We start from the raw sequence: 26,984 nt of genomic DNA, 5'->3' as shown, positions 1-26,984 counted from the left end.
CTCACCATGGACTACTCTCGACTATCGTTCTTGGACACATGCATCTCCATCAAGGATGGACACCTCAGCACCACACTCTACCACAAACCCACAGACAACCTCACAATGCTACACTTCTCCAGCTTCCACCCAAAACATATTAAAACAGCCATCCCCTATGGACAAGCCCTACGCGTACACCGGATCTGCTCAGATGAGGAGGAACGTGACGGACACCTGGAAGTACTCTGGGATGCCCTCACAAGAACGGGGTACGATGCCCAACTCATTGACCGCCAGTTCCGACGTGCCACAGCAAGGAACCGTAATGACCTCCTCAGGAGACAGACAAGTGCTGCAACCAACAGGGTACCCTTCGTTGTTCAATATTTCCCAGGAGCTGAAAAACTACGCCATGTTCTTCGTGACCTGTAACACATTATCAATGAGGATGAGCACCTCACCAAGACCTTCCCCACACCTCCACTACTTGCCTTTAAACAACCATCAAACTTCAAACAGATCATTGTTTATAGCAAGCTGCCCGGCTCTCAGGACAACTCCATACAACCCTGTCACGGTAGGGGCTGCAAGAGGTGTCAGAGTGTGGACATAGATACCACCATTACGCGTGGGGACACCTCCCACCTTGTACATGGCAGGTACTCCTGTGACTCAACCAACATTGTCTATCTTATATGTTGCAGGCAAGGATGCCCTGCGGCATGGTACATTGGGGAAATCGAGCAAAGGCTACGACAACAGATGAATGGGCACCGCACAACAATCAACAGACAGGAGTCTTCCCTCCCCGTTGGGGAACACTTCAGTGGTCCTGGACATTCGGGTGACCATCCTCCAAGGCTGGACTTTGGGACAGGCAGCAGCGAAAAGTGGCCGAGCAGAGGCTGATAGCTAAGTCTGGTACCCATAGGGAGGGCCTCAACCGGGACCTTGGGTTCATGTCACATTACAGGTGACCACCATTGCACTATACACGCACACACACACACACTCCTATATGCAGGGGATACATATATACACAGATGCGACACACACACCCACACACACCCCTACTGACACACACTCCCACACGCACCCCGTCACAGATTTAAGACACTCTACACCCACCACACACACACACATACACCTTCTCACACTCACAACCCCCAACCCAGACACACACATATACACACACACACACACAGACAAGACCCACAATGTACACATATATTTTGTGGGGTGAAGTTGTACTTGCAGGGTTACATTGTACTTTGCTCAAAAACTGCATGAATTCATGTAAAACTCCGTTATCTCACTTTTTAGATTAGAATCAATCTAAACATTCATGGCATAGACAGAGAACACAGCGGGCTAACACCTTCAACATATTGTCTAGCTATCACCATTGTTAACAGCTAACCTGAAAATACAACTTTTTAAAAAAAGGTTTTGTGATTTACACATGAAAGAAGTGAAACTATCATGGTATTCAAACAGATGAAAAACTTAACAGACAATCAATTTTTCAATGTATAATTTCAGTTACATCACACTGTAAATTTTTGCTATAAATTCTGTGTTAGGATTGAGCCCTCCACTCTCACCTGATGAAGGAGCGACACTCAGAAAGCTAGTGTGCTTCCAATTAAACCTGTTGGACTATAATCTGTTGTTGTGTGATTTTTAACTTTGTACATCCCAGTCCTACACCTGCATCTCCAAATCATTACCTGTATCTCCAACGCACTGATTTGGATTACCTCAGAATTAGGTTTAACAAGTTTGTTAATTAACAATAGGTCTACCATTGTATCTTTTCTAATTAAATGAAGGAATCTACCCATTAGCTTAAAGGCTGATGTGCATAAGTTAATGTGACATGTTGCTATCTTGTACAGCAAAACTTCAAATAGTGGGTGTATTCTCATGACTGACTCAATTTGCTTGCTATAATGGGTATGTAACTTTGTTTGTGTTAGGAACGCAGTGAAAAGTCAATAGAAGAGAGGCTTAACCAGCTATCTGTGAAACTTGACAGAATAGAGGCAATTCAAAAAATGAACTCAGAGATTTACAGCATAAAAAATGTTGAGAAGAAACTGAGTATGATCATATTAAGCATAGAAGAGAAAATGTGGAAAGAAATAGATGACGTTGAAGCTGCAACTAAGATCGGTGAGATAACATCAGATTTTGCATGGTTGCATCATTTACACGATTTAACTTCACATTCAGTATAAGGATTTATTTCAAAATTGTAAGTTCTCTTCCTCTATCTCCAGTCTTATGTTATGAAATGATCAGGTTACATTTCTGAAGGCACTAGCAACCTTTCTAATACTTTGTTCATCATGTGAACCCAATTGAAAGGTTGTAGAAAAACTTCTTGATCATTTATAGCCTCACAGATGAAACCAGCCTTGCCCTTAAATATCTATATACTGATGCCTTCCATCAGGGACACTCCTGAATAATATTGAGGAATGAGAAATATTAGTGATTTTTTTCAGTCCTTAGTCAAAGATACGAAGGCCATTTATAGTATATCAATTGTGATCTGTGGAGATCACAACTCAGCTCAACCTAAGGGATCAAATTTGGGATCACTAAGTATGAATGCATCAATAGGATAAGGCATACCTTAATCCTCTGGGTTATTGAATAGATTGTTCAGATTAAAACTGATCTGTCTTGTGACAAGAATATTAACTGCCATCACAATTACTGAATCAGATTATTGTTATTTTGTTTATTAGCATCAACTCACAAATATAAATTGAAAACTCAGTAAGCTTGGCAGCATTTATAGAAAAAGGCGAAAGTGAAGACTGCAGATGCTGGAGATTACAGTCAAGTCAATCACAGCAGGTCAGGCAGCATCCGAGGAGCAGGAAAATCAAATTTTCGGGCAAAAGCCCTTCATCAGGAATCATAATGAAGGGCTTTTGCCCGAAACGTTGATTTTTCTGCTCCTCAGATGCTGCCTAACCTGCTGTGCTTTTCCAGCACCACTCTCTCAACTCAGCATTTATGGAAAGAGAAACAGAGTCGGTATTTCAGGTCAGAAACATTTATCATGAAATATTGACTTTGTTTCTCTCTCCCCAGTACTTCAAGTATCATCTGATTACATTTCACACATAATTTTAATGCTGTTAAATCAAATGTATATATTAGAAAATTTTCAAATACTGTTTGCATCCACAGTAGTTGATTTGTTTTTTTTTACACTTCTAATGGTTTGTTTTTTGTTATTAAGGCTTTTCAGCTATTTATGATAGCATTGGATCCTTAAAACACATACTCGAAGCAAAAATGAAGCAGGATAAAGACAAGTTGCAGAAACAGATTCATCAGATTAAGCAAATGATGGATCTCATTCCTCTGAGGCAGAGTTCATAACATAATTCCTGTCCATAGTATACATCATTCTAGACATTGCTCAATAAAAATTGGAAACCACATTTAACTTTTTATTGGTAGATGCTTAAAGGTATTTCATGTAACCTGAGAAGATATCAGTAAACGCTAATATCCACGTGTGAAGTTAATCAAATACGTCAACAAATTCGATTCCTTTGAGCATTGTATATCAGTGTGCACCTTTACCTCAATAAAGTAACTTGTATGTCTGTATCTGTAAAATTTCTGGTGTTTAATGGGATTAGATGGATTGAGTTTTTAAAATCAGACCATAGCAGCAGAGTCATATAGCGAACAGGGTCATTCATGCCTTTCTCCTATATGCCATAATATGGAATTACGATATTTATGACTTAATCCCAGAAGCCATTTAGACATCCCAAAAACTACACGAATTGTGAAAATTGTACTTTAAGTAATTTTAGCAACTTCCAACAACACTGGGGGTAGAAATACATTTGGCTTACGTTCGGATGTGAGGAGTTGTGATTTGCAACCTGTTGGGAATGAGTTGGATAGCATACAAAATTTGTGCACTCCCTCTTTTCCTGGATATAGTGTAACCAAGAGGGTAGCCCCAGCTCTGCCTTGGACTCCATTGTACCTTAAATTTTCTCTAAGCAGCAGGAACAGGGCTGGGGAAGGGGGAACTGAATAGCTTTTTGAAGAAATCACATTCTCAGTTTTTAGTACATTTTGAGAGAAATTACAGCAATGTAACCACAAGCAGCTGAATTTTTGAGTTATTAATCTGTGGATTTTCTGTGTGCTTGAAGTTAATTATTTTCTAAGTATTTCTGTAGCTACAGTGACTTATTTTAAAACAGTTTTTGGGACTTGGCTTTAAAGTAAATGGGTTTATGTGTACCACGAATGGACTTTTATTTATCTTTGTTTTGTGGCCCAGTCAGGTAAATAATGAAACTTCAATGTTTGTTAAAGACCTCTGGAACTTATTTTGTAAGCATAAGGAAAAGACTCTTAAAGTTCCCCTAGGGATGGAGACTTTGGGTTTTAGTTTTTTTTTTACTTTGAGTGGAGCAGTCCTGTGAAGCCCTTAGAATAAGATAGCTGTATAGACCCATGCTGAGAACAGAAGGACATACAGTTAACTAGATTACCTTAGAATGAGGATTTGTTAGAAATAGAAACTGTTAAGAGGATACTTAAAGCTGAGGAAATCGAAACTGAGGTTTATGATAGTGCCTGGAAGAATTGATCTGTGGTTCAATCTAAAAGTTGAAGTCACAGTGACTTAAACCTACCTTGGTTTAAGGCATTAGACACAGGGACTGTTAAGTGAGTTTGTGTGTGTGGTGTTTTGGGTGCAATAGAGAATCCATTTTGTTTCAATTTATGAAGGAGTGTTTGGGATTAATGGAATTATACCTTACTATGTTTTAAAAAAAATTTGAATTGCATGTAGATAGTTTATTCTATTTTATCTTAATTTCTTTTAATAAAATTTTGTTTTATTAAAACAAAATCTGCACCAGTGTGCCTGTTTCAGCAAGAAACACTATGCTAAAATCAAAACAAATTACAATTTGATCTATCAAGCTGGTTTACCACATGGGATCTGACTTATCCAATAAGAACATCAATTAAGATCATAATACTGACTAGGCTATAAGGGAATGTGGATTAGTGGTGCTGGAAGAGCACAGCAGTTCAGGCAGCATCCAAGGAGCTTCGAAATCAACGTTTCGGGCAAAAGCCTAAGGGAATGTGACAGCCAAAGCTGATCCATATTTAAATGTCATGGATTTATGGATTGTGATCAGAGCTCCAGGTTTCCCAGCCCAATGCAGGTACTTCTGCCATTTTATCTTTCCCACTTCAACTCCCCCATTTTCCACCCACTCTCTTCCCTACCCACAACCTTTATAATCCACCTACGGTAATTCTGGTTTGCTTGGAAGTTTTTGATTTGTACTTTCTTCCAGCAAAGATGGTATAAAATTCACAGACAGAAAATTGTATTCAATGGCATCTGAAATTTTCTGGGGTAGTGAAAGATTGCTTTATAATGTTGTTTTTTGCCAGTTTAATTAGGATAGAATATTTTTAAAAATCTGCATCATCATCTCAGTTTGAAAACAAATTACCATTTTTAACTTAATGTACAATTTTTAAAAAATAAGAAAAAGGAAATCAGAGGAAAAAAAATGTTATATTGGTACCGATAATATTCCTTGGATTTTGCAATAGGCAATTCATACAGATTTACAATATGCTAATTAGCCAAGGATCTAAGATAATCAATCATTAGATACATGATAAAGTGAACAGAAGGGTACAATGAACCAAATATAATAAACTACAGCTTGTGGATAAAGTTCGTTGTGCCATTTCGTTGTTTTAAAAAAAGCACATTTTATTTTTGATTAGTTTCCAAACAATTTCTAATGAAAATCCACCACTTCATGGGTAGAGATTACTTATTGTCCTTGTTTTTAGGAGCTAAACATTATCAGATAAAACATTTGTCAATGATCACCCATAGGTTCCTTGAAGATCTGCAGAACAGGTGATAAAAGATGATTAAAAAGACAATAGAGTTTCCTTTATCATCTGCGGTATAGGTTATAAGTGTAGGATGGTTATGCTATAGCTGTATAAAACACATTAGGCCACAGCTACAGAATTCTTTACAATTCTAGTAATTGCATTACTAGACCAATATGATCATACTAGGAAGAATACAAAGGAGATTTACAAGGATGTTGTCAAGAAGGGAAAATTTTAGTGATTAGTGACATTCAGATAGACTTCTTTTGTGACAAAAAAGCTGAAGGATGTAGTGATTGTATCAAGGTCAGCCACAGAATATGACTTCCCCGATTATTAATCTGGTCAGCAAGCCCTGGCTGACAGATAACAAAAGGAGTGTCAGACATCTTGTTCACTCTGATAGTTGGCTTTGAAGGAGCTGGATCAGTGTCAAAGACTCACCACATGTAAATAAAGGGTGACTTGGTGATGGAATACTGGCCTCTGTGGAGTTATTTCAAAGGGATTTTTAAATTAAAATGCATAAAATTATGAGAGAATGAGATAAAATGAATGGGGCCAATATCTCTAATTGAATATGTTAATAATCACATGGAATATATTAAAATTAATCAGAAGTAGAAGAGGAAAGTTAAGGCAATCCTATTTTTTAACCAGAATGTGGGCAAGGGTCTGCAACTCATTGGACAAATATGTGGATATTGATAGATAAATTGGAACAAAGATCTATTGCTACCTGAGGTACATGCAAATTAAATAAATCTCGAACTTAAAAGTATTTTAAGGTTATCATGAGGACTCTGTGATATGTCTCTGTTTAGTGCCAGTCACCTTTCAGTTGTTGTAAACTGACTTTTGAATTGCTAAATTGGACAAATTTGCCACTCTGTACTTCTGTCAATCCAGTGAATTGTTTAGTGCCTCAAGAACAATTAATTCCAACAGAAGCTAATCAATATTGACTACTTTCCGGTCATATATGTAAGCCTTGTATTTATCCCTGGAGAATGTAATCACTAGCAGTTGAAGAGCTTTTGCCTTCATAGGATATTTGGTAGTTCCTCGTTCAAAGCCAAGATTGGACTCGTAAGCCACATGAGAGCCTATAAATAGATCATTGGAACGAAGACCGTCATCCTTGACCTCAAGGGATAGCCATGACGGCGACAACAACGACAGTAGTCCCTCAGAACAAGAATTACATTTGCTCATGGCATGTGGAGTTCTTTAATATGGAGAGGTTGTTGTGCCTTAGCTACCATATGGTTCAGGCTGGCCAGAGGACTCCCCACCCTTACGACATGACGTAGGCATATGGGAAACATAGAAAATAACAAGAGTAGGTCAATTGGCACATTGAGCCTGGTTCACCATTCAATGTGATCATGGCTGAACCACCATCTCAATCACATATTCTGACTCACTCTCTGTACTATGCAACACTTTTGGCTTCTACAAATCTGTTAACGTTTTAAATATATTCAGTGACTTGGAGCAATTTTTACTCATTGTTTGAAATGGCCTACCACATATCCTAAGACAATTATCCTTCCCTCTCCCCATCAGTATCCTGTTCCCACATTCTTCCCATACCTTTTAATCTATGCAGGTCCAAGAACTACATCAAACTCCTTCTTGAAAATATCAAATATTTTGGCCTCAAACACTTTCTGTGCAGAGAATTCTTCAGGTTCATCACACTCTGGGTGAAGAAATTTCTCATTTTAATGTCATCACTACAAAGGTCAACAAGGAGAAAGTGACGACCACATGTGCTGGAGGTCAGAGTCAAGAGTGTAGTGCTGGAAAAGCACAGACTGTCAGGCAGCATCCGAGGAGCAGGAGAATCGACGTTTTAGGCATAAGCTCTTGATCAGGACCACAATGTTTAACAAACCATTTGCCTTCTTCACCACCTGCTGCATCAGCATGCTTACTTTAGGGAATTAATGTAAAGGACACCCAGGTCTCATTGCATCTAGTCTTCCCCAATCTATTACCATTCAGATAATAATCTGCCTGATTTTGCTACCATAACCATAAATTTATCCATATTATACTTCATCTGCCATGCATTTACCCACTCACTCAACTTGTCCCAGTCACACTGAAGCATCACTATGGCCTCCTCAGTTCATCCTCCCTCCCATCTGCAAACTTGGAAATAATACATCAAATAACATACTGTGCATAGCTCGGATCCAAGCATTGATCCCTGCGGTGTCACACTCGTCACTGCCTGCCACTCAGGAAAAGATCTGTTTATTCCTACTCTTTGTTTCCTGTTTGCAAACCAATTCTCTAACCACATCAGTGCACTACACCCAATCTCTTCCATTATGTGCTAATCTCAGAAAGCCTTCTGAAAGTCCAAGTAAATCACATCTACTGGCTTCTTTCAACTTCAGAGAAAGGGACGACTGACAAGTGGGATGTTTTCAAGTGCATGATAACAAGAGTTCAGCTGCATTATGTTCTTGTTAGAGTGAAGGGTAAGGTTGGTAAAAGTTGAAAACAATGAATGAATAAAGATATTGATGTTGTAGTCAAGAATAAGAAAGACAACGAGGATCAAGTGAATCTCTTGAAGAGTATAAAAAGAGGGAAATAAATCAGGAAGGCTAAAAGGGATGTGAAATAGCTTTGACAGAGAAGGTTAAGGATAATCCAAGTGATTCTACAAGTACAATGGGAGCAAAAGAGCAATGAGAGAAAGAATAGGGCCCCTTAAAGATCAAGAGGTTTTACTACATGTTGACCTCAGGAGATGGGGAAGATACTGAATGAATATTTTGCGTTGTTTTTACTGGAAAAAGAAATGAAGGCTAGATAACTCAGGGAAATTAATATTAATGTTTATAAAACAATTCACACTACAGAAGAGGAAGTGCTGGAGGTCTTAGAAAACAATGGTGGATAACTCTTCGGGATCTGATCAAGAATCTGCCAGAACATTGTGGGAAGTTAGGGAAGAGATTGCAGGGTTGAAGAGTGTGGTGCTGGGAAAAAAAAACAGCTGGTCAGGCAGTGTCCAAAGAGCTGAAGAGTTGACATTTTGATCAAGGGCTTATGCCCAAAGCGTCAACTCTCCTGCTCCTTGGACGCTGCCTGACCGGCTGTGGTTTACCAGCACCACACACTTCGACTTTGATTTCCAGCATCTGCAGTGCTCACTTTCTCCAAGACATTACAGAGCCCTGGCAGAAATTGTTGTATCATCGATAACCATAGGTGACGTGTCTGAGGACTACTGTTTCTATGCTGTATGACTCTTTGACTAGACGGTGGCTACTCTTATGCCTATATTTAAGAAAGGTTGTAAGGAGAACCTTACCTGTGAGCCTGACTTTGGTGGTGAGTAAGTTGTTGGAGGTGATTCTGAAAGATAGGATTTACATGTATTTGGAGTTGCAAGGACTGATTAGGAATAATCAGCATGGCTTTGTGCAAGGGCATGTCTGTCAAACTTGATTGAACTTTTTGAGGAAGTAACCAAGGAGATTGGTAAGGGCAAAGTGGTAGACATTGTTTACATGGAGTTTCCTTTGATGATATTCTGTGTGGTAGACTAATTAATAAAATTAGATCACATGGGATTCAGGGTGAGCTTGCCAATTGGATACAAAATTGGCTTGATGGTAGTAGATCAAGGGTGGTGGTGCAGAGTTGCTTTTCAGACTTAAGGCTTGTGACCAGCAGTGTTCCACAGGGATCATTTTTGTTTGAGATTTATATAAATGTTGTAGATGAGAATATAGAGAGCATGATTAGCAAGTTTGCAGATGAGACCAAAATTGGTGATATAGTGGACAGTGAAGGTTATTGAAGATTATTGAAATTACAAAGTGATCTTGATCAATTGAGTCAATGGACTGAGGAGTGGCAGATGGAATTGAATTTGGATAAATGAGGCATTGCATTTTGGTGAAATAAAAAAGGGCAGGACTTTATACAATTAATGGTAGGCCCTGGATAGTGTTGTAGAACAGACAGACCTAGGGGTTTAGATCGATAATATTTTCAAAATTTGCATCACAGGGTGGTTAAGAAGGTGTTTAGCACTCTAGCCTTCGTTGCTCAGACCTTTGAGTATAGGAATTGGGACATCGTAAGATTGTACAGGATGTTGGTGAGGCCTCTTTTGGAGTACTTTGTGCAGTTCTGGTTGCCCGTTATAGAAGGATATTATTGAAGAGGGTTCAGAAAAGATTTACTGGGATGTTGCCAGGAATAGAGGGTTTGAGTTATAGAGAGGAGCTGGGACTTCTTTTCACTGGAGTTTAAGAGGTTGAGGAATGACCTTATAGGTTTATAAAATCATGAAGAGCATAGATAGGATGAATAAGGTCTTTCTCCTAGGGTGTGGGAGTCCAAAACTATGGAGCATATTTTTAAGATACGAGGAGAAAGATTTTAAAAAAGAAGAATGTGAGGGGCAACTTTTTTTTACTTTACACAGAGGGTGATTTGTGTGTGGAATGAACTTCCAGAGGAAGTGGTGGATGAAGTTACAGTTACATTTAAAAAATATTTGGATAAGTAAATGAATAGGAAAGGCTTGCAGGAATATGGGCCAAATGCAGGCAAGTGGGTCTATTTTAGTTCGGGAACATGGTTGGCATGAACTAGTTGGACTGAAGGGTCTGTTTCCATGCTGTATACTCTCAGTCTACTAGTTGCAACCTCTTAAAAACAAATATTCTGGTAGATTTGTCAAGCTTGATTTTCCATTTTGTAAATCCATGCTGACTCTGTCCAATCCTGTCACTGCTTTCTAAGTGTTCAGCTATTAAAATTTTATAATTTACACTCTTATTTTTCTATGAAACAAGCTACACGCACGTAATGCAGGCTGTATTGTACTGTATCAACATCAAATGTTGAGATTCTGTACTCATCCAATCGCATGATTTGAGGTTTTTCAGTATTAAAAACTGTTTTTCCAGGCTAGGATGTATTGACTATGGATTGATCATGTCTGATGTTACTCCATTTGAAAGTGTTTTATTAATTATCATTATACTTGGTGTTCATACTCAAGCATGCCAATGAATGCAATCCATGTCATTGTGGAGGCTATATTCCTGCTTAAATTTATAATCAGTACATTGCACCATGATTTGTTCTTGCACTTGTGATACAAAGTGTGAATTAAATGTGTTTTAATAACATTTATTTTCGAGTTACGATTTTGAGTTAGTGCTAGGCGGTCTTTGATCGTTGTTGTATGAGGTTGTTTAATGATGTCAATATTGCTGGAGATGTTTTCAAAAAGAAAAAACAGTATGAATGCTAGTAGGAATTTGATTGCATTGGGACAGTTTTACTTGTGGCCAAAGTAAACATGGAAGAGCATTACTTGCTTTCAGTCAGAAAGATCAGGGATTCATTGTTGCTTAGAAGAAAAATGCACAATTTGTAAAGTTTTGGGTTCAGTTTGCCAGAGACTAAGTTAAACTTTGTTGTGTGAAAGAGAAACAAATTAGTTCAAAAAAGTTAGAAAATAGGTCCCAGCATAAGGGTTTTAGTTTGAAAGTTCTAACCAGAAATGTTTTGTTTGAAACCTGAAGGGGTCATTGAAAGCTGAGAAAATCTAAGCTTGATTGTGTCAGTACTCAAGGAAAATACCAACCAAACGGTCAAGACTACAAATAATGTAAGTAACAGTTAAGTCAAACATATGTGATAGAGAAAGTAATTCTCTTTGGTGTTTGAATGTTGTAAAGAATTCTGCTGGGATAGATGGAATACTGCTATTTTTACTGTTTCAAATCCTCAAATTGTATGTAAATAGCAAGCCTATGGAAGAACTGGGAGCTACAAAGGAAATGATCTTGTAATGCTATATATTTGCAAGTTTGGAACATGAAGGCATTTTGTGATACTTCTGTTACGAAAGTTCGTTTTGTAGTGAAAAGGTTAGGATTCACATTAACACAAAAAACTAATACAGCCATCTAGTGTTTTTCTATGTTGATATTACATTCAGGACTTTACAGACATTAACGTCCTTTGATGACTGCCAGTCTCATGGTAATGCATCTCTTTTGACAAGTTAGCAGTCTCTAAAGGGATCATAGAAAACAAAGATCCTTCCACAAAGTTGCTAACCTAATTAACATGGTAAATAAGGGACGGCAATTAACAAAACAAAGTAATCTGTCCTTGAGTAGTAGATTTTGAAAGGATTTTATGGAAGTAAAAGTCTTGCAAAGAGCATTCAAGTCAGTTTTGCACCTAAAAACAGGAAGTAAATTTGTAAACCCAAACTAGTTGCACAAAGAGCTTACCTGCTTAAATAGTTTTATAACAGAAACAAATTTAAAAAGTATTAAAAAATCCCTTAAAATACTTGCTCTGTTTAAAACACTATTACAGAACCAAATTAAACAAATTAGAAGAACAAATAGACGTTGAAGCAAATTGAAGGGGCAACAACTATGTGGTATCCAATTTTAGAAATATTAAGGACTGCATTTTATGCTGTCCTAAGTGGCTCTGTGGGTCACAGGCTCCATAAAATGCTCCAGATAGCCATCCCACCACCTGTCTGCAAGTTTGCAGTGGGATGGACAAATTTTGGGCTGATCTTTTATGGGCCTTAGTTGGGCCAGGAAGTGGGCAATGATTACTTGAAAAGATTATTTCCCATCCAGTCTTAATTTCCGGGTTGGCAGGAGTCCAGGAACATGGAACAAAGCCCAGTGAGTTACCTTACATAAGTCTTGGTGGAAAAGGGAGGTGAGGATGTCACAGTGTAACACTTCTGCTCAATGTTCCCATGGGACCATAAGATGTAGGAGCAGAAGCAGACCATTCAGGCTACAGAATCTACTCCAACATTCAATGAGATTACAGTTCATTAGAAAATCCTCAACTCCATTTTCCTGCCATTGCCCCATTAAGCCTTAATTCCATGACTGCTTAAAAATCAATCAATCAGTCTCTTGAATATACTTAACAACCCAACCTCTACAGCCCTCTGCCTAAAATAATTCAACAGATTCATTACCCTAAAATTCCTTCTCATCTCTATAGTAAATCGGCAACCCCTTACTCTGACATTGTGTTTTCTGGTCCTAAACATTCCCATGTGGGTAAACAACCTCTTAATACGTACCCCTTTAAATCTGCTAAGAATCTTGTACATTTTGATAAGGTTACCTTCCCTACATTGTCTTAAACTCACAGTGGGTATTCCCTCCATATAGACTCAATAATCCCAAAATCCTTGGGCCTTGACTCCCCATGAGATCACTGCACTTAATCAGTTCTAGATGCTGGACCATAGTTTTTGGGGAATGTTTGTAGTCCCAGTCCTGACCAGTGAATTACTGAATCAAGAGTGTGGTGCTGGAAAAGCTCAGCAAGTCAGGCGGCATCGGAGGAACAGAAGAATCGACGTTTCGGACATAAACCCTTCATCAGGAATGAGGCTTGTAGGCCTGTGGGCTGAGAGATAAATGGGAGGGGGGTGGGATACTGAGTTCCCAGCTAAGCAAATCAGGTGGCGCCTTTCCAGCGGCAGGGCCTCATCCTCCACATGAGTGAGGGGTAGAAATGCCATTTCAGCCAATTAATGCCTAAAATGTTAAATGGCTGTACAGCAGCCAGCATCAGGAAGAATGCATTCTCCACAGATACTTAGGGATGTGGAATGGGCAAGGCCACCATCTTGAAAATTCTGGTCCAACATACTGCTTCAAGGATTTGAACTACTTCCACATCAAGTCTTTTTTTTTAGAAAAAGTCCAAGAACATTTTATTAGCATTGTATCATAAAATAAAAATTTTATCCCCAAGAACATCTGAATATACAAACCAAACAGGGAAACAAATCAGTTTGAGATACAAAAGTAGATTTTATAAACATAAATATGTGCATTTTTAAAAATTACAAACCTCTTACATCAGCATAATTTATGCAAAATTAAGACGAGTGATAGATAAATTAAATAAACTTGCACAATTAATTCAGTGGCATAAAGACATCTTAAAAATGAAGGATTTGTTTCTAACATTGCACTTTTTGACTAATGAAAGTTAAGAAATGGACTGTCAAATCCACTGTCCTGCTGAATAGCGTCCACATTGGGGATCAAACGTGACAGACACTTCTGATGGGAAAGTTCGCTCACCTTTGCTGTCCAGCCATTCAGTGCTAGTTCCTGCTCAGGCTCAGTGCACTTAATGTACTTAGGTGGCTTTGTCCTTGTACTCAACTGGTCCCTGTTAATAACAGAAATTCTGCTTTCTGCAACATTTTCTATTTGTTCTGTGTCTATCCTCGACATGAATGGAATTGTTTTACTTGAAAAGCATGCATGCTCTCCATCAGAAAGAGAGCTAATTTCAGAAGTTACTGAGGAAATGGAAGGTGACATTTGTGTAGCACCATTTGTCATTAAATCTGCTTTATGTGGCAAGTTTGTAGATGACAGTGGCTTGGAAGTGCTACTGGACTGGTGGCATACTTTTCCTCCAGCTTGCCTAAAATTGAAAGTGTCCATTTGACAAGGCCTGATAGCTTCAAGACTAGAAACAAAATCACCTTCATCTCTTTCGGGGGTTTCTTGCACATTATTTGATGCTGTGGTCATAGGTTTGGAGCAGACATATCCTTCTGAATTATGTATACCTTTTGAAGGCAAGACACAATCCTGATCGCATGCCACTTGCAGAGATGTTCTGTCCTTATGACTATCAATAGAATTCAATGTGGGGGCTTTGCCAAAACACACTGGGGAAAGGTATTTGGCTGAATTCTGAAAATGTGCAAGATTTGCAGTTCTGAGAAGCTCTGATTTTGATACTGCATCATTCAGCTGATGACCATCTTTTGTCTCAAAAAACAAGGTAGTCTCCTTTTGTAAAATATCAGCCGTTTCTTCAATCTTGTGAATGTTAATTTGTTTATAATTTGTAGATAATTCTTCATCTGAAATGCCATTCTCTGCAGTTGTACCATATAAATTACTGTTCAAATTTTGTGGAACAAATACTGTGCCTGTTGTGTGCTTTTTGAATTTTATGACCTGGTCTTCATTGGAAGATGGTTTCCCAACATGGTTTATCTGCACGTGAACAGATCCGCTGGTCTCTTCATCATTCTCAGAAATGACTGGAGGTTGTCTTGAACTTTTCATATTTGGATGGGCTTTGAGTGGAAGAAAGCAAGTAAAACACATGTACACAAAGACTCATCCATGCAAAATAACAGATCAACTGACAGAACAAAGAGAAGAAATTTCATCGGCTACAGTGGAAGCCAGATACAAATGAAGTTAGCACAGAAAGCTAAGTATCTGAAATATAACTATCAATTAACAACTTTCTTACAATAGTTCTTTATTATATAGATCATAGTAATGTTGTAAATAATTAGCTAGAATTCACTAAACAAAACCAATATAAATCTAGGCAGTTTCATTCATAACTGCAGGCCACCCCAAAGCATATTATAGGACCACATCCTTTACTTTTATATGCAAACATATTCAAATTAGAAGAGATACACACTTGCACCACAGAGGGCTCAAAGTTTTAATATTTCCACATTCTTATGCAGACTTAAAATCAGAGCCTACTGTCTTCGGCACCTAATTAGTGAATTAAAAAAATCTTCGTGTACTAATTAGTGTAAGCAAAACCACATGCATTCTGTCAAAGTTAATGGGATTGAACTTCTATAGATGATGGCCATAAGCAAAAAGATTTCAACAAAATATAAAGAATCAGTACTGATATTTAATTTCTAGCATAAAACAGGCAGTCACTATTTAAAAGGTGTCCTTTTATACCAATCTTTTTAGACCAAGCTATGAAATAATATTTTCTACTTATAAGGAGAGAAGCTATCAACTTTCCTCTTGGTCTCCGAATGTGCAGTCTCCGAATGAGCTGACTGTTAGTACAAGTAGGACTTGGTGTGGCTCAACTTTCTCTCTCTCTCTGATAGGAGAGTATTGCAGCATATAAGTTGACCTGGCAAACAAAATCCCATTTATCCAGCCCCAAAATTTTGCTTTTGCATGTAGGCTAACCCTGCACCTCCCATCCCCTCTTTTCAGCCATGAAATGCTATACTAGCAATAGTAGTCAGCCTTAATTTTTCATTCCACTATTTCACATTTTACTTAGTGTTATCTTAAAATGGATAAACAATCATGTCATCTGCCTTTCAGGCTCATCCATTCTTTGCATTGGATGTCAATGACATTTCAACTGGCAACCATTCATGCCCACAATTCACTTTCCTACTGTGTACAAGTCAACTCCAATTTTGGAGGGACTTCAAAAGTGCTAACATCGGTGATAGAAACCTTACTACGTCCTGGGACATTATTACAGGACAAACACGCTATACCACTGAAGTTTAGCAAACCTACTTATCTCTTGAATACAGCTAACCTTTTAATATTATGTTTTCAAATAACATCAAAACATTAAACACTATCAAAAAAGCAACCTTAAACTAGGAACAAAATAAACCCCAAAATCTGAATATTCAATATTACAAATATCATACTGACCTGTAAGGGTTTCAACTTTATCACGCTTTCGACTTGGAAGAGGAGTTTCTAAAGCTTTGGCCATTGCAGCCAACTTGCTAGCAGCATTCATGATCCTCTTTTCAGCACTGAGAAAATGACAAACATTTTAAATAAACCTCTACTGCCAATATAATTAATTTAGTTCTTGAACCGATATTATCCAAGTGATCACAAACATCTGTTTCAGTATCAGGGCTTTTCTGACCGTAATTGGGTATTGGTGAGGAGTGTAGGGATCAATAACCAACATCTGCTTTACATGTATTAGAATCTGAAAGTGTTAGTCCAATGCCAAAAAATTCTCTTGCTTTATAACAATCATTCAATTTGCCTACACACAGTACTGTACTCTAAAAATGTTTTTTGAGAATTTATATTGAATCATATCAATTAAATTGAATTATGTAGCACAGCTAAACAAGCATGCTTTTTAAACAATTGCACAAGTGAACAAGGTCAAGCACAGCAACAACAGTCTCTAAGTAGGAAAATCAATTGTGAGGTACAAAGAGCTACCCGGTGGAAAAATAGTCCGTTGCTTTGCTATCCTCCGAAGAGGAAGTTAAAAGTTCAGGGAGAGAAAAGGCAAAATAAATTAAAATGAGAGTTTAACCAAATACAGAGAATTGAAATGATTATGAAACGTTCAAATATGTTAGCACTTCCAGTTCTTTGCTCTCCACAGTCACTGCCCTCTGTCTAACTACTTCAAAATGTACATTTCCTTGATATATACTGATCCATTGTTAAAATCAGTAAGAAGTCCGCATTGGTCAGTCTTTGTCCTCTCTGAAAAGGGAGAAATTCTCTTACAGGATTCTGGTTTCATATTTCCACAAAAAAAATGTCAGATTTAAAAATGATCAAGTTCTGGCACTCAAAGTTTTGATCTTATGCACTGGAACACTATTTAATCTTTGATTTCGGACAAGAGTTTAATGAGCATGTGCATCAAAAAGGACTTTTTTTTAAAAAAGGAGTTATTCTAGTCTCAAAATGTTCATTTTACAATTAAATGCTGTCATGAATACACTGGTGACCACAGTAAATAAATGTTCTTTTCGAAGCTGCAACAAAGGTTTTTACCCATCATTCTTCCCACCGTCTACTAGGAGTTGGTGGAGGCAAGTCAAGTAATATTTTCGCATTTTTCGTGCGGTTTGTTGACGTTCCTTCAATACTTCTGCACGAATCATTTCAGCTGCTCGCTTCTTGCTCTCTTGAATATAATGCATCATGTCTCCTGCACAAATTAAGAAAAGTTCCTGAGATACAGAAACAAATGGGGAGGCAACGGACTAATTAGTATTATGGCTGGACCATTAATCCAGAGACCTAAGTAATATTCTGAATACCCGGATTCAAATCCTGCCATGGTAAATGGTGGAATTTGAATTCAATTAAAATCTAGAATTAAGAGTCTAAAGATGACTGTAACTCCACTGTCGGATGTCAGAAAACCAGGGAACTGCCATTCTTAGCTGGTCTAGCCTACATGTGATGCCAGAACCACAGTTCTAAACTGCACTCTGGGCGATCAGGGATGGGAAATCTGGCCTAGACAATGATCCCCTCATCCCATAAATGAATATAAACAATTGCATCAGAGCCTAAAACTGCAGCACTAAACTTTGTTTCTCTGATAAGAGCTAAACAAATAACTTGCATTTATGAAGTGCGCCTGAACAATATATGTCACGGGACATGAAGGACTTTGGGAGTCTTGTGGGTCTGAAAGGCAATCACTGTTGGACTGCAAATAAACTTGACAGCTAACGTGCACGAAGCAAATTTCAAGGAAACAATGCAAGGATGTCAGTTAAGTTATAAGTGGAGAATACTTTTCTCCTCTTTCCATAACCCTACATCATTCAGACAATATGCTCTTTTAATTGCCCAAATGGATGTTTTCATATTTGCCTATAACACTCCAATCGCTAGATTTTTGTTCACTCACTTAACCTATCTTTGTAAACTCATGTCCACAAAGCCGGGTTAGCAACACCACATATGAATGGAAAAACTCAACTCACTTTCATAACTACCTTTATATCGTCAGCAATCTTAGCAATGAATTAGATTAAGGCCTTGCTCAGTCCTTAATCTAATTCACTTATAGAATGTAAAATGTTGAGGCCCAGCACTGATCCCACTGTGGCACACTACCAAATGTCATCTGTCCAATCAGATGAAGACCTGTTTATGCCTACCTGTTATCCAAGCCAAAATGTCACATGCCTCACATGATGGCTTTAACTTTCTGTAATAACATTTGTTGCAGCACCTTGCCAAATACCTTCTGGAAACTGAAGTCCAGTACCTCTATCAGTTCCCCTTTATCCACAGAACATGTTACTTCAAAGGATTTTACCAATTCTATGCATGTGAATACATCTGAAAATACCCTTCTCTGAATTCCAATCAACAGTGACAAAATACATTATGAAACCATTAATTGATTCATTTTAAGGGTACAATTGGAATTTGTTGCATGGCACATACTTACATCAGCATACTATATTGCAAACCTATTTGACGAATATGTACAAAATTAAAGAGATGTTTGTTATGCCAAAAACCAATCAAAATCAATACTTGTGTTGAAAGCAGCTACGAGAAATGCCAGTACAACTTGTTCTTTCACAACAGCTACTTAAAATTATACCCAAAGATGGATGTAATTCAATTTTAATTCATATAATTATTACAAAGAGTCAACTATTCTATTATTATAACTTACATCGATCAGGATTGGTAGAAAATGGATACAGATTGATAACTTTTGCATTTTGTAATTCTTGCATTGCACAGAGGATATGCACAAGAATAGACTGGTGGTAATCACCTCTGATTTTGTTTACAGCCCTCAAATACTGATGCCGGATTTCTTCTAACCCTTTTGCAGGGATCAACTTGCACGAATTCTCAGAGTTCCAATTTTCCTGTAAACTAAAAGAAGAAAAATATTGGAAAGGTAGTTCTAAGGATAAATTATATTATTTGAAATAGCAAAACCCTAAAACAATAGATCATATTCAGATAACCATGAAGGTCTCCATGCTGAATAATAAATATTTTAGGCTTTATCTAATCTACCAGAACTAGTTACTTTGGATGCTCAAGATTTAGTTGCCTAAGGCAGTCTTACTGATTAAATCATGTTTTTTGTTCCCTGATTTTTCACATTCTTTTCAGTGACCAGATCTGTAACTTAGCCTGATGAGCAAATGTTGTATGTGCAGGCTACTCCTTGTCACAGGAATAGTCCAGATAGAAATTTGGCATTACCTGAATGACCTGTGGTGTTCCTAACAAATGGTTTACGTCAATATCATCTATTGAACAAAACTTTGGGGAATAGAATCCCCAGATTTTAGAACCAAAAGAAAGTAAAACATTGGCTAACATAAAATTTATTTGGGCAATATTGTTCTATGTAAATGGAGATGTTAACAATGGTGTAACTTAGGATGCGTACAATCTTACATCGACTTGAATACTCATAATTTGTTTCTGTATACATGAACGTTCAACTACATATTTAGGCTAGGTTACGTGTATTTGTGAAATGTGGGTGTGGATTTTGTTACTTGAGCAGTTGCTTCAATTAGAATAAATTGAGCAGTTATATGCTCATCTTGGAACTAAAAAGGTATCTGCAAAATAAAACTGTGTTCTACTTATTTCAGCAATGCTGATGCAGATTTAAGTGCAAGAAAGATAGATTCAATGTGTTGTAATATCACTTTAAGGTGGAACATGCTAATAAGCACGTGACTAGAATGTACAAGTGACCAGCACCATCTCATAGTTCAACTTCCAGTATGTAGCAAGAGTGCAGTTCCTGTAACGATAGTTACTGAACCTATACAACAAATCTGTCTGCCAAGCAACAACAGTCCTGCAGCATATTTTAAATAAACAGACTGCTACTTTTGAGACTATCACTCTTCTTTCTCACTCATTTTTGGAACAGAGAATTAAGTTGAAAATTGAACTTCAAACCAGTTTGTTTTAAAAAGCGAGCACAAAAGTTAGATGTTTGCTGTTGGGAGTTGGCCTGGAAAGATAATTCAGGTTAATTACTGTTCCAAGGATACTGCAGATGGTTCGGCACAGGGATGTGCTATACTCAAGACTGGTAGCTGGTTGGATGTCAAATTGGTCAATCTATAGAAAACTGACACTGGCAGCCAACCACCAAAAATGATGGAAAAGAAAGAGAAAACCAAAGAATGAAGAAGTGCTGATAAGTTTTGGGAAGGAGGCAGTTTTGTTCTGGAAGTTTCCAGATGGGCGTTATTTTTGATTTTTGCACTGTCCAGCTACTGATTAGTTGAAAGTTCTGAGAAAAGAATCCAATCAGTAATAAATAAGTAAATATTTCTAGAGGCCTGCGGAAATAGTTTACACTGACTGGTGACTTTGGCATTCTTATCAAACTGGCAAATTACAATCTTTTAATTTTAAAAAAATGTATCCTTTAAGTGTGTCTGTACATGTCTGTTTGTGTAAGATTCGTGGTTTAATTAGAAAACAAGATTGCACTTGGATCATGGATATTAATTAGACAGCCTTGTTGTTTGTTAGTTACATTAAGAATAATAAATTGTTAATTTTTGTTTGCGGTAATAATTTGCTCTCTATAATCTGTTATTTGTAAGGTCTGGCTAGGAACAACTGAGCAATGTTAAGGGTCATTGAACATTTTAATCTCACTTGTTATAAATCTTGTCATCGTGAGGCTGATTGGTTTGACTTGCTATCTCTTTATACCACATTCAGTTTACTGTAGATGATATGAGATTGGCAGGTATGTACAAACACAGAACCACAATACAAGCTCTCTGTACAGTACAGGACCTGTGTACAAATCTGCAATATGTCAAACCTGAATAAACCACCAAAAGTGAGGTTATGTAGACGTTTCTTCCCAATGTATGGCATAAATAGTAGATAAAATGCTGTAGTTCCACAGTCCAAGTAGGGGGTTGTACTAAAGGAATGCATGTAGGGAAACTCAAGACCACAAGTCTTGCAGACACAGGCTTCTTTCAAGTGGGCCAGGTACTTTGAGAAGCTATTTGATTATACCAGGTCTTGATTGCTATCAATATTGTGAGACACCAACTTCTAACTGTGGAAGACCCAACAGAAGAAAGCTCTGATCTAACCTAAACAACTGCAGAAGAAAATCCCAAAATATTCTGTTCCAGAAAATATTGATGCCAAAAGCACAACAAAATGTTAAGAACTGAAAAGCAAATCCACTAAAGCAAATAAGAATTTAAGAACTGCAATGAAAGAAAAAGAGCCAAGGCAGGATTCAAGTACAATATGGATCTTGTGATGTTAACTATTAAATGTGTCTGTGGAAATTCATCTGCAGCATGTCAAACTTCATTGAAGATCAACATACATCATTTCAAAACATTATTTAATTATTAATAACAAACCAATAAAGGGATATGCACTACCAAATTTCTCAAGTATTCGACTATTTGGCATGAACATACCAAGAATTTGTTTTACTGCCAGTTGATTCACTTTCTTTAAGTCTTCTTATGAGATAGTCTTTCTCATTTTGCAAAATATTTACGGTTCTTTCATGCTCCTCTGTGAAAAACAGCAATAGAAATATTTGAAAATTCATTATTATTAGACAGGGTGATCAAGACTTTTTATTTTTGCTTTTGTGAACTGAAGACAGCTCTAAATTAATAAAGTGTAAAGTTCAGTATAATTCAATTACTTGAGGACATAAACAATTTGGCTTGCTTCAGAAAATCATAATATACAGCAACTGTTTGCATAAAACCATGTATCAAATTGTTTGAACAGAAATCACATTTTCGGACATTAAATACATAGCAATTTATCACGATTTAACTAATAGAAGGCACAAGTGCTTAAGTAACAAAACCCTCACCCACACCTCAAAAACATACCAGCTGGCTTAAATAAGTAGATGAAAGTGCACCAAATTGTGCACAAAGTTAAAAATCACACAACGCCAGGTTATAGTCCAACAGGTTTATTTGGAAACACTAGCTTTCAGAGCGCTGCTCCTTCATCTGGTAGTTGTGAATTGTGAACACAGTATTCAAGTTGATGTAAGATTACACTCATCCTAAATTACACCCATTGTTAACCCCTCAATTTGCACAGAACAGTACTGTCCAAATATATTTTATCCAGCCAATATTTTAGTTTATTTCAGTTCTAAAATTTGGGTGATTCTATTCTCCAAAATTTTATATAATAATGTTGAACATTACTATCAAAAAACCCTCATAACACATCAGAATCAACTTCATAAACACAGAAGTCACGAAAATGTGATTTTCCATCAAATATGTGAGATTCCTTATTTCCATGTGGATCAATATTTATATCACTAGTTAATCAAGTGACCACTGCCTCTTCATATTTGGAGCTTGTTCTCAGCCACATCTTTGTTTTGTTAAAAAAGACAAACAGAGGCTTCAACAAACAGCCTTGAATGCTATAAATGCAAGAAAGTACGAACAAGCTTGAAGATATCCTTAATCAATTTGGCAATTAGGGCCTTCAGCATACAGTTCAACAATTCCAGATCACAATCGCTGCTTTTTGGTTACTTTGTGAAGATACTCCTTTTCACATTTAGCTTTTCTTACTGTCTCAACACCATTTTCTTTCACCATGCACCATCAACCCTTTTATCATTTCATCTCTAATACATTCCATTTAGATCACATTCCAGACCTTCCATATTGGGGTTTGCCTCCTACCCAGCTGTCCTGCGTCTGTACTTACTTGACACCAGTTGCATTCTAACTTTTACTAGTCCTGAAGAAAGGTAATCTACTGAGAAGTTTGTTACATTTCTGTCCCTACAGATATTGCAAGATCTGTTGCACATTTACAGAAATTTGGTTTTAGTACTGTAAACAGGGGTGCTGTATGTTGATCATCAGAATCATTCAGGACATGATTTTTAAACTAATTGTCACTGACAGCTGAAAATGTGTTAAAAAAAATCAGAACCAAACAAAGCAGATTTTCATGTATCAATACACAAGTACAGCAAAAGTACACATTTAAAGGCATTATTAAATACAAAAATTGACTTTCAAAAACTTACTCAGACTACCTCTGGTGTGCAGAAAACAAAATTACATTGAATTTAATGCAAAATAGCAATAGAATTACATTGAATTTAATACAAAATAGCAACAGATTGTGAAACGCTAACTGTTGATAGACAATCAACAATTGTGCGACTAGTTAAATAAAAAGATTAAGGATGTTATTCTTGAAAAGGCCAGAGAAACAAGCTCAAAGGTAGCAACATCCCAACTTTTCTTTTAAAAAGATACGTTTTACCCAATTTTCCCCCTCTGATCAGTATCAGCCTAGTCCCATTTGATTTACTGTTCAATACTGACCTTTGAGATGTTGTACTTCAATATTATGTTCATGAACAGTTTGTTGAAGCTGCCTACATATTTTCTCCAGCTTTTTCTTCAGCTGTTGACATTCCTGTTGTAATTTCTGTGCATGCTCTCTGCATTGTTCATTGCATGGGTGGTATCCCAGGCTTAAGCTTTCATTTCCAGAAACTAGGTCTGTAAACATATTTTCAAATCTACATTAGAGAGAGCTTTTGATATTATTTCCATAATGAAATGCATTTGCAGCACTTTCATCTCTGCAAGGTTTTGCCACTTCTCTATATAGGGAAATATATGAAATCATACAAAGAAAAAATAGTAACAATAAAACTGATATCTTATTGTGATTTACTTTCTCTAAATATGCCTTAAACATTCTTAAGCTGAAGGAGCAATAAATCTATACTAGACATGGTAGAATTTGTCAATTTCTCTTCAGATACAACATTATGGGAATTGTAAGAGTTTATACTTACAGTAAGATACATGAAAAAAGAAATGTTCCCTCATAGATAGGATAGTGAAGAAGGCATTTGGTATGGTTTCCTTTATTGGTGAGAGCATTGAATATAGAAATTGAGAGATCGTGTTGTGGATGTACAGGAAATTGGCTAGGCCTCTTTTGAAATATTGTGTACAATTCTGGTCTCCTTCCTATCAGAAGGATGTTCTGAAACTTAACAAGGGTTCAGAAAAGATTCACAAGGATGTTGCCAGGGTTGGAGGATTTGAGCTACAGAAAGAAGCTGAATAGGCTGGGGCTGTTTTCCCTGGAGCGTCAGAGGCTCCAACCTTACTGACTTTTATAAAACCATGAGGGGCATGGATAGGATAAGTAGACAAGGTCTTTTCCCTGGGGTGGAGGAGTCCGAACTAGAGAGCATGGGTTTAGAGTGAGAGGGAAAAATTTTAACGGGGCCTAAGGGGCAACGTTTTCATGCAGACGGTGGTGAGCGTATGGAATGAGCTGCCCGAGGAAGTGTTGGAGGCTGGTACAATTACAACATTTAAAAGGCATCTGGATGGGTATATGAATAGGAAGGGTTTAGAGGGGTATGGACCAAGTGCTGGGAAATGGGACTAGATTAGGTTAGGATATCTGGTCGGCATGGATGAGTTGGACCGAAGGATCTGTTTCCAAGCTAGACATCTCTGACTCCGAATGAAGCAAATCAAGCTTGCCTGGAGAGAATGAAAGAATAATTATTTTTGAGGTTGCAACTGAATTGTTGGGAGAATTTTTGGACATTTGCAGGAAAACAAGTGACCAAGTCTGAATTTATATACTTCTGCTCTTCCCAACCCAATTCCCGTAAGCAAAAATAGCCAATTAGCTGTAGGGGGTTTACTTAAATATTTATTGGGTTAGTCAAGTTCGGTTCACCCAGATGTATGACGTCAATTTGATTCTGATGAAACCTTATTTCTGCAGTTTTTCCACCATTTGTTTTGTTGTGTATGTTATGGATATAGCAAAGGGTGTATACCTATTGAAGAGAACATATGAAGCAGACTATACTATAGAACAATGAAGTCAGTATTTAAGGTAAGTATTTAAGACTGTACATACCCATTTCAGGTTAAATGTAATTTCTAATTTTGTACATTTGGAAAATCTGGTAAAAGCAGATATAATCATTTAAAGTGAAAAGAAAAATTAAATGGTTTACTTTCTCATCAGCTAATAGTTACATGGCAGATTTAGTGCATGAAAAAAAGGAAAATTCAAAATATCTAAGGATGAACTTGTTAAGAATGTTTATTCCAGGAAGTAATAAAAAGTTCAATAATTAGTAACTTAATTTGAAATGATTCAAACAAAACTATTCAAATTAAAATGACTTTAAAAGGTGAATTTTTGATGGTTTGATCATGAGCAGTTCAAATATTGGTGAAGATTAACTCATTTATTTAATCTTGCCAGAACAGAGAAAACTCAACTTCAATTCTTTTGCTGACTATTCACCTATAATTAACGGTTAGAATTAACTATATGCCACCTCATATTGAAAACTCATTGTCATCGATAATTTTCTGAATTGAACAGGACTATAAAATGATGAGAAAATGCCACAGAAAAAATTAACCATTTGAACCCATCACTGCCAACATTTACATCAGAATAATCAGAAACGTTTGAGAACTTTACTCTTAACTATGCACTATTACATTAAACCAGTGATCATATTTAATTTATTTTGTACAGTAATTGAAATACCATATTTAGCTTCATTTTGTTGTGCAAAATCTTTCAGCTTATGCTGTAAACATTCAAGTTCATGTTTAAGTTGAAGTTCAGATGATTCAAGTTTTCTAAGCTGTGTTTCCTTTGCAGCTTTGTATTCTTCATGTTGTCTTTCACAGTCACGTAACGCATTTTGTAAATCAAATTTGTCCTCCAATTTGAGAAAAAAAATAAATTAGGCATGCAACACATCATTGAAGTCATTTGAAATAATATCTCAAATAGAAATGCACAATTATAATCAACACAGTTCTTTCATTGCTATCAGAAACTGCTGCTTAAATAAATACAAGTAGAATGTTGAAGAAGGCACCCAAAATTCCCTTGGTTTAAAAGGTATACTCTGAAAAAATACAACGGATTCCCAAGCATGCTGTGTTTTCCATTACACCTCACCACTACATTAATGTGAAAACACCAAGGTTACGTGTGCAATGCTAAGAGACCACTGCATGGGGATGAGCTCTCAACGAGTCAGTTTCATGCAGGCTACAACAATCGGAGGTAAGTCTTAAAATGAAACATGAAAATTTAAAAAAAAACTAAGAACCAATCCTCAATGAGGCACAAATTCATGGTGAACCCCATTTCCACAGTGGGTATCCTTCATTGGTGAAGGTATACAGCTATGTGTAAGCTATCACTCGGAGCCATTTGGCACAAATTCATTTCCCAACTCATGCATAAAACTGTCCGTGTGTGCAAACACAGTAGCCATGACCAACACACATACTTTTTGTTTTGGAGTGTGCAAATGATTCCTTTAAAATTTTCCATGTAACATGAAGGATTTGACTTGTGTACGAACTGTAACTCCAGCTTCTAACTTAC

At 37.0% G+C, this 26,984-nt stretch overlaps 2 protein-coding genes across 2 annotated transcripts in view; one reads left to right on the top strand and one right to left on the bottom strand.

Annotated features, from left to right (window-relative positions):
- Window positions 1–3,572, top strand: part of LOC122540849 (protein FAM81A-like) — a 29,014-nt gene extending 25,442 nt beyond the window's left edge. Inside the window, exons 6-7 of the mRNA XM_043677064.1 lie at window positions 1,962–2,157; window positions 3,242–3,572. Of these exons, the coding sequence (XP_043532999.1) occupies window positions 1,962–2,157; window positions 3,242–3,384 (339 nt within the window). The 3' untranslated portion in view covers window positions 3,385–3,572. The remainder of the gene's footprint in view (window positions 1–1,961; window positions 2,158–3,241) is intronic.
- A 10,102-nt stretch (window positions 3,573–13,674) lies between these two features.
- The window catches only part of cep152 (centrosomal protein 152), a 49,832-nt gene continuing 36,522 nt past the window's right edge, over window positions 13,675–26,984 (bottom strand). The window contains exons 16-22 of the mRNA XM_043677063.1: window positions 26,127–26,304; window positions 23,903–24,082; window positions 21,989–22,088; window positions 19,318–19,421; window positions 17,559–17,715; window positions 16,452–16,558; window positions 13,675–15,076 (exon numbers count right to left, since the gene is read on the bottom strand). Of these exons, the coding sequence (XP_043532998.1) occupies window positions 13,953–15,076; window positions 16,452–16,558; window positions 17,559–17,715; window positions 19,318–19,421; window positions 21,989–22,088; window positions 23,903–24,082; window positions 26,127–26,304 (1,950 nt within the window). The 3' untranslated portion in view covers window positions 13,675–13,952. The remainder of the gene's footprint in view (window positions 15,077–16,451; window positions 16,559–17,558; window positions 17,716–19,317; window positions 19,422–21,988; window positions 22,089–23,902; window positions 24,083–26,126; window positions 26,305–26,984) is intronic.

This window comes from Chiloscyllium plagiosum, chromosome 36, assembly GCF_004010195.1.
Source record: "Chiloscyllium plagiosum isolate BGI_BamShark_2017 chromosome 36, ASM401019v2, whole genome shotgun sequence".
In the NCBI taxonomy this organism is placed as follows: domain Eukaryota; kingdom Metazoa; phylum Chordata; class Chondrichthyes; order Orectolobiformes; family Hemiscylliidae; genus Chiloscyllium; species Chiloscyllium plagiosum.
Note: the sequence above shows the minus strand (reverse complement) of the source record. Positions and strands in the feature narration are given on the sequence as shown.